Raw genomic sequence first — 19,996 nt, 5'->3', positions numbered from 1 at the left:
TGCAAAGAGTGCTCTCTCACATATAAGACAGACAGATGTATGAGTGTGGATTTTTTGCATTTTTTAAAAGGGAAAATATTTTGAAGTATATTTATTGGGTTTGGAACCCATCAATGCAGTTCTGATTTAAAGTTTGCATATTGCAGTCTATTCTTTTTTATTTAGAGCTTGTGTATAATAGAAATTGCAAATCTTATAATACTACAGTGGTACCTCGGGTTGCAGATGCTTCAGGTTACGTGAATTCGGGTTGCGCACCGCGCCGAATCTGGAAGTACCGGAACGGGTTACTTCTGGGTTTCGGCACTCACGAATGCACAAAAGCACTGAATCGCAACCCGTGTGTGCGCAGACGCGGCGCTGTGGGTTGCGAACGTGCCTCCCACACAGATCACGTTCGCAGCCCGAGGTTCCACTGTATATCATTCTTGAATCAAACATTACCCATCCTATATGTATGTATGTCTCATACAGTCTCTAATGTTCAAAAAGACAAGAATGATACATGTTTGTTACATCTTTAGTTTTAAAGTATTTGCTTGTTCCAAGTCATTTGCAATAATCTGCCTCTCAAACTGTACCATACTTGTCTCTTATGATCAACAACCTGAATTTAGGCTGCTGAAAGAAGGTAACTGTAGTGTCACTCTTAAGAATGGATTGCTTAAATTCTAAGACAGTTCTGCTTATACTTCTTGGACAGTGCCCAGCTAACACATCCTGTTAGTGCAAGGAATTCTGCTTATATAATAGGATTCCCCCCCCTCCCCCACTTGAACCTAATGCCATCCCCAAATTACTCTGGAGGGTTGGGAGAACTCCTAGAACAGATTTAGGGGGCAGTATCATTGGCACAAGTGGAAATTCTTACACTGATGGGACAACCCCAATTCATACAGGCACCTATAATCAGCTGAGCACTGTGGAAAGAATAAAGCAAGATGTTAATTTGATTAGTGTCTGCTCTAGTACACAGATATATCTACACTCATAGTAAATAGGATTTAGTCGTTAACAATTTGTAATTCCCATCAGCTATGATGTTTACAAAAAATCAGTATTAATGCAATTGTTCACAATAGCATCATAACTGGTTGTAAGTCTAATTCAGCAGCTAATTCTTAATGCATTCATGTGATTTGGGATGCATCATGTTATGTAGCTATTGGTCAAAAATTCTGTTTGTGTTACCAAGAGTTGGATGCATGTTTGTATTACAAACAATGACTTCATGGCCTAGATAAAATAGCTCAGAGTCCAGAGATTTTGGAGTAAAGCTCAGTATGCTACTCTTAATAGTACAACTAAAAATAGTGCTCTGTTCCTTCTCATTTAAAGCCACACAAACATTAATTGGAACCATTTTGCCCTATTTATACCCTGAACTTTTTCAGTTGTAAATTCTAATTGGATAAGCAGTTCTCTTTACAAAAATAAATCAATACAATACGCATGGAGGGAGGTGTTTCTGATACAGAAGTGTTTCTGATTTTGATAGCTTTCATTTACAGTATGCTTTATTTTAGACAATGCTTATTTTGAAGTATTTTTTAAGCAGGTTGAGTTGTCAGCAATGGCCTGCTGTAGAATTTCATTAATCGATCTGGATCTGTGCTATGACTGCAGTCCTGTATACATTTCCCTGGGACTAAGTAAAATCTGAACTCTGGATTAGGCTAAATGGGGAGGAGGAAGGGAATCTTTCTCTTTTAAGGGCTGCATTCATTTGGAGGTAATATGAGAATAGATGCTAGCAATATGTGTAGCCTCCCCCTTTTCTCTAGCAAAGTGCATCTCCCATCTCCCTGTGTTCAGCTCATTACAAAGTGGCAGGGTCATCTTTCTATAGATTAATGATTACACTGAAAATAGAAAATCTTCCCACTTTGATACTATTTTAATTACTGTTTTTTACTAGTCACCTGCAGAATACTGGGTAGAAAGGAGATTCTGGTTCTCAATTTGAAGCCATAAAAACAGGACAGCAGACTTCCTGAAATAGAATTAGTCCATTCTCTTTCTTTAGAAACATTTAATGGTGCTAAATGTGGCAATGGAGTATGTCTTTCAGCTCGTTCTTTCCCCTGAACAGCAAGTCATGAAAACCCACTACTTCTAAAACTTTAAATCAAAACCGTAATTGATCAGAATTTTATTTTTATATTGTTTTAGGAAGGCAAAGTTAAGAGCCAGATAACCTTTCACTTTATACAGATTTAAGTGAATTTGATTGTATCTCATTGGGATTTTATATTTAAAGTTATATTTCTGTATATAATAAAACAATTTCCAACTAATCTGTAAAAGTAATAAATACTTTGCAAGCTACTTTCCTGTTGTCTGGACTATTGATATATAGCTCCTGTAATGGAAGAATTGGGGCAACTGGTGGTTTCAGAGTTGTGCAGTGTTACTGTGCATTGCCTGTGGAAAAACACTTACATACTATACAATATACTATATAAAAACTAGTATTTGGGAATCAGCACAACAGCTTATTTAGTATTAAACAAAGGCTGGTTGATAATGAGTGTGTTATTAAGATTGGTTCCATTCGTTCCCTCCCACCAATTGATTGGTTGTGTGGGACCTTCAGCTAGGCCTTGCTTTCCCTGTGCATATATCCCAACTGCCCAGATGGCTTTAACATGAATCAGTGGGATAAAAATGTGTCCTGTCCTCTATGACTCTCTTCCTAGGCATGCCACTTCCAATACCATGTTGTTCACTTTTCTCCTCTCCACTAACCTGCCCATCTCTGATCATATCAAAGAAGAAGCAGTTCAGTCTCCTTGTGGCAGTCATGTTGTGAGCACTGCCTCTGAAGAGGTGGGGAAAACAATGAATCTGCTAGTTAAGCCAAATGAAATGCTACAAAATGTGCCAATAACTCTTTAAGTCCTCTAGAAGGCATGTTAAACTTAGAACCAGTTTAGTACAGTGGTCCAAGTGTCAAGACTAGGAGCTTGAGCAGAGTTCCAATCCCCACTTGGTCAGGAAGCTCACTGGGCAACCTTGAGCTAGTCACTGCCTCTCAGCCTAACCTACCTCACTGGGATTGTTGTGAGGATAAAAGGAGAGGGGTGGGAGATGCATGTATGCCTTCTTGAGCTACTTAGAGGAAAGGTTGAGACAAGATGACCCTTAGGGTCCCTTCCAACTGGACAGTTCTATGATTCTATAATATAGAAGGAGCTTTAAATTGACCAAAGTAGCAGAACTGAGATCAGCAAAAAGTCTGAGGTTTAGGAAATTGTTTCTATGTAGGAATAGGCTGATTTTGGAGTAATTCACACTGTGTGTGTGCATGTGTGTGTAATGTGTGAATTACACACTTGGATTTGTAGGAGCATATTTGTCATGATATCCAGAATAGGTTGCTGTGTGTACACTGATGGCAGACTCAGGTTTGCTACGATGTAATTATTATTATTATTATTATTATTATTATTATTATTATTATTATTTATACCCAGCCACTCTGGGCAGCTTCCAACAAAATATTAAAATACAATAGTGCGTCAAACATTAAAAGCTTACCTAAGCAGAACTGCCTTCAGATGTCTTCTAAAAGTCTGGTAGTTGTTTTTCTCTTTGACATCTGGTAGGAGGGCGTTCCACAGGGCAGGTGCCACTACTGAGAAGGCCCTCTGCCTGGTTCCCTGTAACTTGGCTTCTTTCAGTGAGAGAACCGCCAGAAGGCCCTTGGCGCTGGACCTCAGTGTCCAGGCGGAACGATGGGGATGGAGACGCTCCTTCAGGTCTACTGGGCCGAGGCCGTTTAAGGTTTTAAAGGTCAGCACCAACACTTTGAATTGTGCTCGGAAACATACTGGGAGCCAATGTAGGTCTTTCAAGACCGGTGTTATGCGGTCTCGGCAGCCGCTCCCAGTCACCAGTCTAGCTGCTGCATTCTGGATTAGTTGTAGTTGTAATGTGTGAAATGGCCCAAGATGCTGAAAAACTGGAATGGCAGAATATGGGGACCAAGGAAGGGAAAAGGTTAATCCAATCTATTTTCATCACAAGCCTTCATAAAGCATGGTCTCAAGGGAATAAAAACACCATGCACACACAGAGCATTGTAAGGCTGAAAGCTAGATTCGGTGAGGTTTGTGTATCTAAGGGTGAAAATGACTATGTCCACAAGGTGGCAATAGCCACCTTTTAGTTACAAAATCCAGTGCTGATGCTCTCCCTAGAGAGGTTCACCTGGTGCCTTCAGGTGTCAGGTGAAAATGTTCCTCTTCAGGAAGGCCTTTAGCTGATTACCATCCAATACCCTTTTAAATGTGTTGTGAGAGTGGGGAATTCTTGATTTGCTTTTGTTCTTATTTTTATTATTTATTCCGTGTTTTTTATATTGTATTTTTTTATGTTGTGAGCCACCCTGAAATCTACAGATGAAGAACAGTATACAAATTTAATAAAAAAATCTTAAAAGCAACCAAGTAGGTTTGAGATCCTAGGAGGGTATTGTCAAACACTAAATATATATGAAAATACGAGTTCTCTAAAACTATCATCTTGCAATTCCTATGATGTTGCTGAGAAAGGCAGAAGCCAAAATATTTAACTAAACAATTGCAAATCTGTCTCCGTGTGGTCATTCACATATAAATATTCATGCCTTTTTAAAAACAAGCTGATTTTTATTGTTTTCCAATAAATATTAACATCAAATTTAGTTAACAACAGCAACATCAAATACTAAGGAGAGGAATGATCAGTTCATTCATGAGCTCCAGAAATATTCCGACAGCCATGGACGTAGCTTTGTGCATCAACATTTCCACACAGTGGTGGACTTCCAAGTCATTAGGAACCATAATTCTGATGATGCCACAACATGTCTTGCTGGGAGCAGTGACTAAGTACTATGTATACCTTACTTACCAGCCAGAACACACAACATTAACCCATTGTCTCCTATGGTAACTTGGAGGTGGACTTTTTCACTGGTAGTACCAGGGTGGTGGAATGGTCTCACTGCTGAAATATGAGAAGTCCCATCAGAATTGGCATTCTGCTGGCTCTGGAAGACACACCTGTTTAGACAAGCATTCCTCTGATTGCCTGACTTGAACCTCCTGTTTTAATTGCTGTTTTAACTTTTTTAATTGTTGTGTTGTTTAAACAGGGTTGTTATATTGCATATTTTAGTCGTGCATGGCTATTTTTATGTTTTGATGAAATTGCTTCATTTGGCATTTTAAATTTTGTGTGCTCATTTTTTTTTGTAACTGGTTTTATGCTTGTAAACTGCTTAGAAGCCTCCTTGACAGTTAAGTGATATATTAATTAACAAATAACAAGAGCACAGTTGGGCCCTGCAATATGACTGCATTTGCTCCAGTCCTTCAGAAGAGTTGCTTTGTACAGGTGCAGCAGAGAAAGTAACAGAATCAATAGGTAATGCTTACCTTGCATACTCTTAAATGACCTTCCCTTTTACAGGTTTTGCTTAAAGACAAGCCCCTCCCTCCCCCATTTACTTGCACATGGGTCACTAACTGGAAATGCAAAACCAGGAACAAGCCCTGCAACTAACTACACCCCCTGCCTTTACTTGAAAAATACTACCACAGAACCTGCAGCATCAATGGCTCCTTAACTTGAACATCGTCTAGTCTGCTCTGTACTTAAAAAAAAAAGTTTCAAAAGGAGACTCTTGCTTGAAGCTACTGAGTTGGAAATCATCTGCTAATTTGACACTGAGGAACTTGGAACCCAAGAGATGTCCTATGCATTGTTGTACCACTACAGAAAATGATCCTCTTTCTTCAACTTGCTATGTCTGCTCATCACCAGCAGAGGGTGAGTCATACCTATGTTGAATGGCTCTTCTCTCCATTCATTCTCTGTTTAGTAACATGGAACGCTTCTTGCCATCACAAATGAATGGTTGAGGCCAGTTAGCAAATCTTCCTCCTTCTCTTGGCATGGGGTGTGTGTGTGTGTGTGTGTGTGCATAAGATTAGAGCTTTTGGTTTATTCTCTTCGTCACTTATTCCGGAAGCACTCTTTCAGTGGTTGACAAACAAGTCCAGTTAGCCACTTGCTGTCGTCATCTTCCAATTCAATCTGGTCCAGTCTCTTCTTCCTTCTAAGTGCTGGGCTGCACCAGTCTTCTTGTTAAGAGAAACCTCACCCTGACACTTGCTCATTCTTGAGAACTCACTCATTCTTCCTCACACCCTTGCCACAGCCTAACCCTTTAAATAATGAAGAGCTTGCTCCACAACCCACATGCCATGAAAGTGAATAGGCCAGATGCAAAAATGCCTTGTGCTCATGAGGAGCTGAGCAACATTTTAAGAAGGCCTTGCCTTGCATTGAGTCAGATAGGCTTGCCATATTTCAAAAATTTCTGACGCCCTCAAAGTTGTTGAGCTTTTTAAAGGAAATTGGTGATTTTAAGCATTTTGAGCTGTTTCCAATACTTTTTCCATTGCGGTGCCATACATCCGGGTTTTCCCTGGCATTTTGCCATTTCGGCAAAATTCCCCTTGACACCATTTTTACACCCCAAAATCAGGGCATGTCAGGAATTTTCCTGACATATGGCAAGCCTAGAGCCACAGCAGATGTCAAATTACTAGAACAGGGCTCACTGATTTGGCATTCCACAGCACTGGCACAAGCAATGAAAAAGTCCACCTCCATGTTAGCACAGGAGCAGCGGTGGATTTGGGGCTTTCAAATTTCAGTGGCGCCCTGTAGAATGCCAAAATTCAGTGCCCCCACCTCTCGCCTTCCATTTTAAGTCATTGTTGTAGCCCCGCCTCCCCCGGTGGTGCCCTCTCCTCTCAGTGCCCACTGCAGGTGAACCAGTTGTGCTCCCATAAATCTACTTCTGATAGAAGACAAATGGATAATGTTGTATATTGTGTGTGGGTGTAACCGTCACTGATATGAGAATATGGACTGATATGAACCACATAGTTGCACAGTTCTAATGCTGCATGAAGTGGTCCAGATTCAGGTTGATAGTGAGCTTTCCAGGTAATGCATTTAGGTTACTATTAATTACATTGCTATCCAATCTGTTCTCTGAGTTACTCAAGATAATGTACATTTTTATCTCCCCCCTGTTTTACACTCACAGCAACCCTGTTAGGTAGGTCAAGCGTAGGGGTTGTAACAGGCCCAAGGATACCCAGTGAGCTTCATGACGGGGTCAGGGTTTGAACCTGGATCTCCCCATTCCCAGTCTAACCACTTTGCCTCATGGCCTCTCTGCACCTCTCCACACCAGTGTGACTAAACTGCTCGAACAAGTGAAATGAGATTTTTAAAAACCAAAAGCAACAAAATAGATATGTTTTTGTCCTTGCATTTCTATATGAGTTGAAATATAACAGCACACACAAAGAATGTGTCAAAGTCCTTCACAATCCAATGTGTTGTTTACTCAGTACCGCCTCTTTAGTGTTGATATTGGATTAGATTAGGACACAACTTCAGGGTGCATAATAAACATTAACCCTCCCCACTGATTCATCCTTGCTAATGCCCCTCTAGTTCCCCCCACTTTCAGCCAGGTTTCAGTGGTAAACTCAAGAGGACTTGGAGGCAGAAGTCCAAGACCCCACTCAGTAGAGGGTACTTAACCACACAGCAGGGCTGGTTTGTCATGTTTTGAAGTATGTGAAGTATTATGTGTTACAATTTAAAGAGCCCACCCGCAAGACCACTAAGTTCAGTGACTGCCTACTGCACCACTACTATGGCTTGCCTGGTTTATAAGCTTATCTGTTGGAAACCTCCTTCCTTAGAGGTTTTTAAGCAGAGGTTGGATGGTCATCTGCCCTGGATACTTTAGCTGAGATTCCTGCATCACAGGGGGTTGGACTAGATGACCCTTTGGTTCCTTCCAACTCTAAGATTCTATGATCCTATGAAAACAGTAACAAAATAAATGAATAGAGGAGCATGGTGAGATTTATCAGAGAGACACATTAATTCCACTGTTCCATGCACTAGTTCTCTTCTGCAAATTCCCTCAGGTCCCCACTATTACGTTGCAAGGAAAACATGGTGTTGTGATCCTTAGGTTTGCTTCAGAACAGGTAGTTCCACCCTCAAGGCTTAAGGGCTACAATTGGGACACATCATGGCAGCTATCCCTTGCCTTTTAAACACACCTTTGTTGCACACATGCTGTATTTTTATATATGCTTATTATAAATGCAACGTAAAGCGTGAAGCATCTCAGGGGTCTTGAAAATGCCTTGTATCACTCATCACTGGCCTGTCTTTGTCAGGGTGGAGTGGGAAGAAGCAGCTCTCTGGATTTAATACTGGTATAGACACATTGTGATGGTGAAGCCTCAAGATCCCCCTGGTTCTGACTGGTGTATTCTTACTGGCAAAATTCTGCCTGTGCAAAGCCTTAGCCCTCCAGATGGCCAGTAAGAATTCAGAGTGCTTTCCATTGGACAATTGCAATTGACAGCCTTGCTGTGGTCTAAACCACTGAGCCTCTTGGGCTTGCCGATCAGAAGGTTGGTGGTTCGAATCCCCGCGACGGAGTGAGCTCCCGTTACTCAGTCCCAGCTCCTGCAAACCTAGCAGTTCAAAAGCATGCCAAAAAGCACAAGTAGATAAATAGGTACCGCTCCAGCAGGAAGGTAAACAGCGTTTCCGTGTGCTGCTCTGGTTTCGGTGTTCCGTTGCGCCAGAAGCGGCTTAGTCATGCTGGCCACATGACCCGGAAAAACTGTCTGCAGACAAACGCCGGCTCCCTCGGCCTGCAAAGCGAGATGAGCGCTGCAACCCCAGAGTCATCTGTGACTGGACTTAACTGTCAGGGGTCTTTTACCTTTACCTCTTATTGCTGGCATAGTGGTGTAGGCAAAAGGGCATTGTGTGCATGCAACATCATAGAGTCATCACTCTGGGGCATGGTGCCATTCTGAAGATTTCATTCCCCTGCCACCGTTGTGTGCTCTTACTCACTCTCTCTTTGCAAATAACCTCAACTAGTTAAGGAAGTTACTCAAGGGAGCAAAACTCATCTGAAATCATTTGCATAGCCAGCTTTGTAGAAAATGAAGCTTTGCTTTGGAAAATGTGTTTTTTGTTTTAGAGAGGTTGCTTTAAAAAAAGAAAGAAGCAGAATAGGATCAGGATGGATTATGAGATGATCCCTTGTACTGCTGATGTTGCAGAACCACTTATGAATTGCAGCTAAGCTAAAACAAAAAGGGGGGAATCTGTTCCAAAGGCAGCATTATTGCAATATTACTGGGTTTTGTTTTCTGTTTCTTGTATCTTTAAAAACATCACAGCAATTTAATTTGACAAATATTGTCATGAAAGTTCATTCTTAAACCAGAATCACAAACCAACAGTTTTGCTCTTATGGAGAAATGGTGCTAATATTGCCCTCACCCCCACCCCACCCCCCGCAACTGGTATGCTAGGCTGAGAGTGTGGGGTGATTGTGTTCTGATTTATAGTTATTCTAGAAGCAACAGTTGGACACCCATATTTTGACAGCAGTCATTAGCTGCTAATGATCTAGAATGTGTAATGTGTGTGTGTTAGTTAATTGTATGTCTAGCATGTCTTAAGCAGAAATATCCATAAGGCAGTTTAGAAAGAAAAAAACCCCCGCACACAACCATGTTAGAGTTAGTAATTAAAGAGAATTGTAGAGCAGATCAAATTGCAAAAACTGGTTTGTGAACAGGCATCTAGCCAATTTTAAACAAACCCATCCAAAAGTGACAGTGTATGCCCAGTGTTAGAGGGATATTGCGGAGTTCTGAAATTTGAAGTCTGCCACTCATACAGGAAGGGACATGCTTTCCCTCTGATTAAAATTAAGAAAGAGGGGGAAGGGTTAGCATCATAGCTGTCAACTTACAGATTTGAAAATAAGGGACCAGCAGCCTTGAAAATAAGGGACCAGCAGCCAAAATAAGGGACCTGCAGCCTCACCTGTTCCAGGCACTCATCCTCCTGTCCTCCTGCAGTCTGGTCAAACCCATGCTGGTAGCTTCGAGAACACTGTCCAACGAACTTTGTAACCAGAGGTTCAGCTGAATAGAATCTGAATCACATGCACCACAAGGCCTATGCAGCCTCAACTTAAGATGGCTCCCCGACCTGGCTTTGCACTGCAAAGTTTGCAGCAGCATGTGCAACAAAATGGCGTCCAGCATTCAAAAACCCCCTCAGCTTGCATTAACTAGCCACACACAAGGCATGCAAGCTCCACCCCCCAGTCGTTCTTAGACTTCTTATTGGGTGAGCAACACAGCCAAGCAACACAGTTGGAGCCTCCCTCCTCCCTGGCCGGCAGGGAGGGAGGAAGAGGAGCTGCTTCCTTTGAAATTTAAGGGACATCATTTAAGGGACATCCATCAATAAGGGACAGCAGCGGGACATGGCACTGGAATAAGGGACTGTCCCTTCAAATAAGGGACACTTGACAGCTATGGTTAGCATATAATAGTAGAACTGGAAGGGACCACAAGGGTCATCTAGTCCACAAGGGTCATCTAGTCCAACCCCCTGTAATGCAGGAATCTTTTGCCCAATATGGGGTTCAAACCCAGGACCCTGAGATTAAGAGTCTCATGTTTTACCAACTGAGCTATCCCAGCTAAAGGAATCCATGGACCTAATATCCTGTTTCAAAATATGATACTTAAAAAAATAATAGAACTAATATGTACTCATCCATTAATCCTGACAATCACTCAGAACCTGTGGCAACTGGACATTTGAGTTCCCATTGGAGAGGGGTTGAACCTAAAGCTCCACTGGTACAAGCTAAGCCTTCTTGATGCACTAAATACATGTGGGCACAGGGTAGTTCCTATGGAGCTTGCCATAGGGCTTAGTCATGTCTATGATACTACGTCAGTAAGATTGTATGTAGACAGATTTTGGCAGGACTGGTTCATAGCTTGGGTTATATGTCATCATGACTCATCATATTTCTTTATTATCCTCGGTTCTATGAAACTGTGTACAGTTTTGAATGTGGGAAATTGTAAGCCATCAGTTAATGGACTCATGCAAAAGTGTGGTGTTCAAGATTTGGTACCCAAGTGGTATCTTTACTTCCACTGGGAAATGGGGCAACTGAGGTTCAATATGTATTCCTGGCCAGAAGCATTCATTATGATGGGGTGTTGCTGCTGGTGTGTTAACTGCTCCTTAGCTGGATCTTGCAGGGGCAGGGCAGTGGTGAGGTCACAGTTGTAGAGGTACACTGGTAGAGACACTCCAGTGCTTCTGCCAGTGTGCCTACCCCATCCCAATAAACAGCAGCAATGTTGTTGTTTTTTATTGGGTTTTATAAACAAGAATAATGTTACACAAATAAGTATACCAAGTTTTCTCATGTCATTTGTATATCACAAAAATAGCATAATAAATGTGGAAAATATCTACAACATATGTTTCATTATTAGTGGTCAATGTGTAAGTTCTTGGTTTATGAATTGGAAGAAGAAAAAGAAGAATAAAAGGGGGGAGTGGGGTTGGGTGGTTATGCTTCTATTATTCTACTTAGCGTGTGTGAGGGGTTGTGTCAGCGTTACTTGTATGGGTTCTCTTACTATTCACTTGTATTTCCCTGGTGGTGAGAGAGGTTGGGTGTGGCTTAGGGTGTGGTTGGTTGTCTTTGGTTGGCTGTAGTGAGAATTGTTTTTGTGCGTGAGCGGGGTTTGAGTGTGTATTTTTGAATCAGCTTAGCCAGATTGATTTGTATGCTGTTGGGGCATTTAATAGCAGCAATGTTGATGTCAGGAGGATGGGTCTTAAGCCATGCTCCCTCCCCAACTCTAAGTACTACTGCTCATGGCCATTGGGCATAAACATCTAGAGCAGGGGTAGTCAACCTTCTTATACCTACCGCCCACTAATGCATCTTTCTTGATGGTAAAATTTCCTTACCGCCCACTTGTGCTCAATGGAAAGTGGATTCAGCTTGTGCCATAGAACCCCCTACCACCCACCTAGAATCCTGAAACACCCACTAGTGGGCGGTAGGACCAGGTTGACAACTCCTCATCTAGAGTAACTCATTTATTCTTCTAGAAGCCTGCAACAGCAGCAGTACAGGCAGAAATTGAACGATTGATGTTCTTACCGCATTGCTACACCTCCATAGGGAATAAATGCCCCTTGCTAGTCTGCTATGTCTGTTGCGCAACTCTTAAATGGAAAGAAACCATGTCGCGTGGGGGGGGGGACTGTTCTTTTCTGAATTCTGGTAACTCTGGTAAAACATGCTTTAAAAAATGTTTAAGGTTCTGTGGTAATCTGTAATGTAAACGTAATTTAGCACACATTTCTAAATGCATTTTTAAAATGATGTGTTCAGGTGAGCAGAGGGTGCTTCCACACTGTTACCAGTGTGCTAAACCTCCCTGCAAATGTTGTGCAAACATATCAGGATGAATGCCCAATAAACACGTAATCTGGACATGGCCTGACCTTCACCACTCACACAGATATCCTGCACTCACTAGTGTGGATGAAACATAGCGAGAAACACCAGCGCTATGCCTCTGAATTGTGGAGAATTAATGGCAATTAATGGCAATTCTACACGTACCTTAACAGCAGAGGAGCCATGAAGGGGTTGTGTTGGGTGCCACCAGTCTGGAAGTGCATAGCATATATTTAAAGCATGTTTCAAGCACATGGCTTTCCCCTAAAGAATCCTGGAAACTATGGTTTGCTAAGAGTGCTGGAAATTATACCTCTGTGAGGAGTAAACTACAGTTTCCAATATTCCTTGGGGTAAGGCCACATGCTTTAAGTGGATGGTGTGAATGTGACCTTAACCACACGACTGTCTGTTGAAAGAGCTATAATCTTACAGTTAAGCATCATTTTGAAACAAAAGCAAACACTACCATACTGTGTGTTTACTGGACATCTTCCCCCACACCCAGCAGCTGGGCCATATTCCAGTAGCTCTGGGCAAACTGGTTTGTGCCAGTCTAAGCAGGGGAGCAGACACCTGTGATCTGTGATGATGCTTCAGCAAAGCAGCCTGGCCACTTGGTTATGCCTTGCTCCACTAGTGGTCAGGTTTCTTCTTCTCCTGGATTAAGTGCACAAGTGAGGCTGTCATTCTCCCGCTTGTGGTATAAGAGCTTGGAACACATGCCCCTGGTGATAAGCAGGCATTTATGACCTCTTCCTCCTCCCTTCCTCCCTCCCTCTCTCCATGGAGGGGAAGTTCTCAAACCCCACCTTTCCTGGTGAATAAGCTCTAATTGATGACTACGGTGAGACAGAAGATGCCTCCTGCTTTTGAAGGCGAGAACCACAGACACGGTGCTCAGTTTGCAGAACTCCCTCGCTCCTCACCCAGAGTTAATTTGTGGTAATTAGATTGAGTAGGCAGTGGAGGAAAGAAACTGCCTTCTCAAACAGTCAGGCAGTTTTAGCATGTCTGCCCTTGCTGCTGCTGCTGCTGGAGAGGACCCTGTGGTGCTCCAGGTTTTTGGTGGAAGATCAACAAGCGGACCTTGGAAGGGTTAACCAGCCAGCTGTGTTTTTCCTCCCTCCTGGGCTATTTGCAGCAAAAACAAGAGTTTCTGTGGAAGGGCTGGGCAGCCTGCATCCTGGTGGGACTGGCTCAGGTGGGCTGGGTATCTGTGCTCTCTTGACTAGGCACCCCAGCTCACTGTCCCTTCCTGCTGAAAGCAGGGGTGCAGGGGGGAGCAATTTTGGCTCTTTTTCTTCCCTGTTCTTGGTGGATTTTGCAGTGAGTGAAAAGGGCTTTATGGCCACCGAGGACATTGACTGGCTCGACCTGCCTGGCAGGTGGACTTATGGAGTTTGCAGAGACGGGAGAATCTTCTTTATCAAGTACGTTCAGTTCTTGCTCTGTTGTTGTTTGTGGTTTTCCTGCAGCTGTGGATGGTTGGAGGAGTCCCCGTTTGTGCCAGGTGCAGGTGCATAGACTTCTGGGCCAACTCTTTGGTGGGAATGGCATGTGTGTTTGTGGAGAGACAATCCGAAAGAATGCTAACAGTTCGCACAAGAGAAGGGCAGGATTGGGTTTTAAGTCACTGCACAGAGCAAGGGGTCGTAGGCCACTTTGGCAAAGGACACTTTATTTAGTTTCATTTCATAAAACGTATACACCACTTGTTGGTAGAAATCCTCAAAAAGTTTGCAAAAAAGATAGAACAATAAAATTATCAAAAAGAAACATGAATACTTGCAGCCTGATCCTCAGCACAATCACTTGGAAGCACGTTCCATCCATTCTAAGCATGTGATTGTAAATGTCTTTTAGGATTACAACTCTAAACTGCATTTTGAATTTCTGTTTATATGATCTGACTACAAAACTTTCATTGGGGAGAACCTGCTGGCTCTTTCCTGTTTTGTGTACTGCATCACTGATGTTCATCAGCATTTCATAGAAAAATAAAATTTTAAAATGTCCTTAGCCCAGCTTGTGAAATGTTCCTTACCTGCTGCTGTAGGGTTCTCGGGCTGCTGTTTCTCACCTCCCAGACAGCGTCCCATGAACTAAGCTGTGAACCAGGAAGTCCCCAGTTCAAATCTAGTTTCTGTCACAAGATCACTAGGTGGCGTTGGGCAAACAACTTTCCCCCCGCTTCTGCCCTGATGTCTGCAACACAGGGATGACAAAGCTGACCTACCTTGCAAGCTTGTTGTCAGGATTACTGAGAATATAGAACCTGTAAAAAATTAAACATTATAAAGCTGTATCTAAATTAAATATTACTATTGCAAGTGGAAACTTCACCAAAATGTTGCAGTATGGAGTGGTCTCTTCGGTTCTTTTCCAGGATATTCCATTCTACCATCACATCATTTTTTCATCTTTTCTTCATCCGTCAAATCAGCATCCTGTGCCCACTAAGCATGCTCAACCCCCATTGCTCTCCCTGTGGTAGTTCCCTCTTGTGTGTAGATTATGCCATTTTTGCTATGTAAGGTTCCACACTTCCATAGTGAGTTCACTCTTTGTATACGGGATACCTTTTCCCTTGCCCTTCAGGCATTTCAAGGTGACTTGGGTGATGTTCTCCTCCTCCCTGACACACAGCAGACTGCCAGTCTATGGCTTAACCTTTGGCAAAGGTGACAGAGTTTAAAGTCAGGGAGCCCACAGGTGGCACCTTTTATTGAGCTGTACAGCTGTATTTCTCCTTCTGGTAGCCACTGCAAAGTCAGCCTTAAGTCTACCCTACTATGAATGCTCTCCTGTATACCAAAGTGTAGCAACCTGGATTACTCTTGGCCCTTGGGTTGGGGATGTTTCTTGAATATGGTGATAATCCTTAAACTTTCTAAGTGTGATTGTTTTGCCCTTTGCAGCGATGAAACAAAATCTACTTGCTGGACACACCCAGGCAGTGGTTGTCCCGTCCAGAGTGGCCATTTTACTTGGTCAGGTAAGGAGATGCTATTACTTCCAATGCAATAGTTGTCTTCTTCTGTTGATAATTATCCTCCCTTCTTCTCACTGACAGAACATCTCTTGGCCAACGCTATTTGTGTTAGAATAGTATCTGATATTTCTTTCAAAGAAGTGCTGGAAAATAGTGGGAATCCAAGGCGAAACCGATTAACATTGGTTCAATAAATGCTACTTGCTTATGCAGGGATAACACATGTGCTTTATTTTGTGTGTATCAAACTGAGATTTATTATCTATACCTGAAGGTGCATCAGGACATAGGTACATAACACCCTAAAAAAAAAAGTCCATTATTCAGGTGTAAATGACTTTACTTTGGGTGAGGTGAATCTGCAAGCAGATGACGCAGGAGAGGGACTTTCTCTGTAGCGATGCCATGAATTTTCCAGTTTTAAAAGTTCTGTTGAGAAAGATTAACTTTGCTGTTTAGTGCTGAATGTATTGAGGAAAGACAGATAGTATGGTTAAAATGCACATTCCATCCACAAGTGTTTCCATGACCTTTGAAATACCCTTCAGTGACAAACGTTTTAAAAGTCTCATGCAATATCCAGAATCAGACAGACACAGATACTAGAGTGTATTGGGTTCAGCTTATGGGAGTGGGATGCTGTAAGGTGAAGCTGGCTGGAAATAAAAATATTGCTTGCCTGTACGTGGACTGAGAAGAGCATAGAAGCTGCTGGCATGGATGTAAAAAACAAATTGAGCTTTCCATCAGTTTTACAAGCCAAATCAGAGAAAGGAAGATTCAAGCATTCCAATATGGTTGGAGGAATCGAGTGGGGCTTGCCTGTTAACAGCCTGCACTTTGTAATGAATGGCATTGTAAGAAGCCTTCCTATATTTTTATCGCCTGCTTCCTTTTCCTCCTCCATGCATCAATAGTGATGATATTATTAGTAGTAGCAGTAGTAAATTATAAAATCATTCTGGAATTCCCTGCAAGAAGCTCTGGCAGTGTTTGTGGTTCTTGCTCTCTCTCCCACTCCACCCCCATTTTATCTTCACAACAACCCCCTGAGGTAAAATAGGCTGAGGAACAGTGAATGACCCCAGATTGTCCAGCGAGCTTTATGGCCGAGTTGGGGTTTAAATCTGGGACCCCCTCAGTCCTCATCTGATATCTGAACCACTGCACCACCGTCTCAAAAAGTCCCTGATGTCTGCATGCAGTGAATTTATTTGTTGCTGAATTTATATACTGTCCTATATATCTCAGGGCGGCCCGCAGAACAAAACCAGAATGCAAAACCACAAAATATATAATCAAAATAAAAACAACCCAATACTCATTTCAGAAACCGCAATTTATGGCACAATGCTATGCACACTTAGCAGATAGTGATATTACTTTTTTGTGTATCTAACAGTACCAACCCTCTGCCAACAAAACTCGTCTAAACAGTACCACAGCCCAAGGGTCTGTTTAGCAGCCTCAGCTTTTGCAGCTGGAGTCAATCAGGTTCCCGCCTTCCCAGGCCAGGTGGGAAAAGGTCTTCCAGGACTCACAGCCAAGATGGTCTCAGAGCTTGTTTGGCTGTAATTCCCATAAGCCCCAGCAAGAGATAATGGAAGCTATGGCCCACCAACACCTGGAGGGCTACAAGTTCTCTGCTCTTGGTTTCGAGGGGAGCAGAATATAAGAAGAGATACTCTGGTGTACCATTTTGAAAGTCAAATGCCAGCACGTGATTTGGGAGGAGATGGGTCGGTTTCAGGTGAAATTTCCTGAGATGCAACATTCCACACAGCTGAAAATCAGGTTTGTAATTGGGAAGCCGAAGAGTTGTCAGACAGGAAGGCCTCTTTCATCGAGGATCCCACTCCCTCCCTCCCCAGGGTTCACCTGTGGCTGTCCTTTCGAATATAAACTGTGAAAGTTGGGGGTGGGGGGGAAAACATAGCCATACTACCCTTTGCAAATTTTATTCTACAGAAGACTCTCCTGAACTAACACTCTGCCCTGAAGACAGGCAGCCTACATTTGAGTTTGGGGTCCAGTCAGGAACACCATTTCGGATTAGTATGTGTTGAGGGTGGAGGAGAGCAATATTTTTGAAATATTAACAAATTCTAGCACACTTGAGGTGAAATAGTAACCAAAAAAAAACCAAGCGCACCCCCAACAACAGCTGATGCTGTTCTATGGTGATTCATTATATCCCACCCTGTGTAGATTTTTCCAAGGCACGGTTGTCATGTGTCTTCTTTTTACCAAGGGCAGGCCTCTGTTTGAAAGAGTCCTCTGTTGAAATATGGCAAACTTATCTGATCCAAATCAATTGCTTTTTGAAAAATTAAAATAAGTCAGGCGACCCAACTCTGGATCTCTTGCAGAACATTTAGTTTGCCCCTCAATGTGTAGAACTGCTATGCTGCCTGGCAGAGATATATAGGTTTTCCTCCTTCATAATGCCACCCCTGTAGTGACTAACATGGGGGCCCTCTCTGCCCCCCATCAAACAAAGAGTTCCCCACTTCTAAGGAGTGACTGATGCCTGCTTTTGTCATTGTTTTTTTCAGAGATGCCCAAAGGCTGGGAGATGGACACGATGTCAAATGGAGCAATCTTTTTTATCAAGTAAGTTAGTTGCTAATTTTTAGGATAAGCCAAGATGATGGTCCTACTTCATCCAGTGCTGTTTGGTGTTTTAGATGGGGTTCATCTCATCTCTTTTCTTTTTACAAGGGGAGCCAAGATGGTGCCCTCCAGATGTTTTGGACTACAATTCCCATCAGTCTCAGCCACCATGACTATTGTCCAAGGACGATGGGAGTGGTAGTACACAGTGGCTGGAGGACATCTCACTGTCTACCCCTGGCTTATTTGTTATAGGTAGGTTTGTTAACATATTTTTATTGTGGTTAACCACATTGGGTGCTTTGTGTAGAAATACACTGTATGAATTAAGATAAATACATTTTAACATCTTGTCCGGCCTGCATTCTCCATGGCCTTCCCTTCTGGAACCTATTTTGGCTGCTACATTCCTCCCCGGAGCCAGCTGGCTTCATGTCAGGGAGTTCATGTATTCTTCTGCGGAGCTCATAAAAGACCTTGTTCAGTTTCCAGAGCAGTAGTATAAAATACATTTGTTTGCATTCCAGAGTAGTGTCTTCATGTTCTTGATCCCTCTACATGTGAAGTAATTTTCCACAAGGTGGTGCCAAAGCTCACAATTTATACAAAAAGAGTGGTTGGGTCATTGACTTTCTGTCACTTGTCTAGAGCAGAAGGTGTTCAGCGACCAACTTTTGCTACGGTGTTTATTGTGCAGAATTGGTATACTATGTGCCGCTCTTTTCTTGAGTATGTCTAAGGTCTTTCTGTTTATGCCAGATTTAATGACTCAGGATACTTAGCTTATCCTTTATTGCACTTATATGCCACCTTTCCTTCAGAGAGCTCAAAGTGGCATGCATACATGGTTCCTTCCTGTTTTCATTAGCACAACAACCCTGTGAGGTAAGATAGGCTGGGAGGTAGTGACTGGCCCAAGGTACCCCAGTGAGTTTCATGGCTGAGAGTAAATTGATAGTGATTGTGAGTGCAAAACTAAGGAAGAGTCACTAACATGTACTATGTTGCTGCTACTACTACTCTAGAAAACAGGTTTGGAGGGCATTGGAGTTGTAGTTCAGCAACATATTGGCAGCCAAAGGTCCCCTATACCTGCTATCAATGTCAACTTAGAAGCAAGTCCCATTGAGTTAAATGGGACTTGCTCCCAGGTAAATGTATATGTAGGATTGCAGCTCAGTCTGGATCCAAGCCCCTGATTTATCAAAACCAAAGGTTCTTAAACACAGAATGAATTCCTTGGATTTAGAACCTAACCCCATATTCGAACCCATTCAACAGCTCTAACCAATGTGAGCAAAAACTGTTATTTACCTTCACTTGATGCATATAGTAATGTTCCCTTCATTATTTGGTGAGATGATACACAAGGACAACTCAAAATTGTAGAGAAGAAATATCTCTTTTCCTCTGTGTTCCTTCCCCACCCTCACAGGGAACAAACCAACACAGCTGCTACAACTGTTCACACATATCTCTAAGCCAAACCATGGCTAAGTGCGAATACAGAGGCATGTGGGTACTCAAAATAAAAATCATGGCTGCTTTGCTCCTTTCCTTGGTTCTGTTGTTGCCTGGAGCTAACCCATGGTTAGGCTTAGCAGCATTATGTCTGAACCCAGAATCATGGGTTGTCTCCTGCAGAGAAACCTCAAGCAAATAACCAGGAGTAAACCTTGGCTACACAGCTCATGGTTTGTCAGAAGTGAAACAAACCATGACCCTTGGTTCAGACTTAGTTCTAAGCCAAACTGGGGTCTAGCTTTGGAAGCTGAAGTGGCAGCAGGATCAGGGGATGAGCAAAGCACTGCTATGATTTTTACCGTGAGTAAAAACCAGGACAGGATGCTACCTTGTCATTTGTCTCAGGCAGCAACAGAATTGTATATTTGTGCTGAGCAATGGTTTAGCTTGATGTTATACATGAACTGGGCCACAGTTTGGATTGTTTTGGAGTAAAGAAGTTTGCACTA

The 19,996-nt window shown here is 42.6% G+C and overlaps 1 protein-coding gene across 19 annotated transcripts in view; it reads left to right on the top strand.

The window, feature by feature from the left end:
* Positions 1-13,687: 13,687 nt before the first annotated feature.
* The window catches only part of PLEKHA6 (pleckstrin homology domain containing A6), a 198,062-nt gene continuing 191,753 nt past the window's right edge, over positions 13,688-19,996 (top strand). For 9 of the 19 annotated variants that reach the window (XM_053393212.1, XM_053393221.1, XM_053393227.1 and 6 more), the window contains exons 1-3: positions 13,690-13,848; positions 15,337-15,413; positions 17,966-18,023. In XM_053393212.1, coding sequence (XP_053249187.1) covers positions 13,763-13,848; positions 15,337-15,413; positions 17,966-18,023 — 221 coding nt within the window. In that variant the 5' untranslated portion in view covers positions 13,690-13,762. Of the gene's footprint in view, positions 13,849-15,336; positions 15,414-17,965; positions 18,024-19,996 lie in introns of all 19 variants that reach the window. The other 10 variants (XM_053393213.1, XM_053393209.1, XM_053393208.1 and 7 more) reach the window with 5 other exon arrangements.

The sequence above is a fragment of the Podarcis raffonei genome, chromosome 6 (genome assembly GCF_027172205.1).
Source record: "Podarcis raffonei isolate rPodRaf1 chromosome 6, rPodRaf1.pri, whole genome shotgun sequence".
NCBI lineage: Eukaryota > Metazoa > Chordata > Lepidosauria > Squamata > Lacertidae > Podarcis > Podarcis raffonei.
This window is presented reverse-complemented; position numbering and strand designations above follow the sequence as displayed.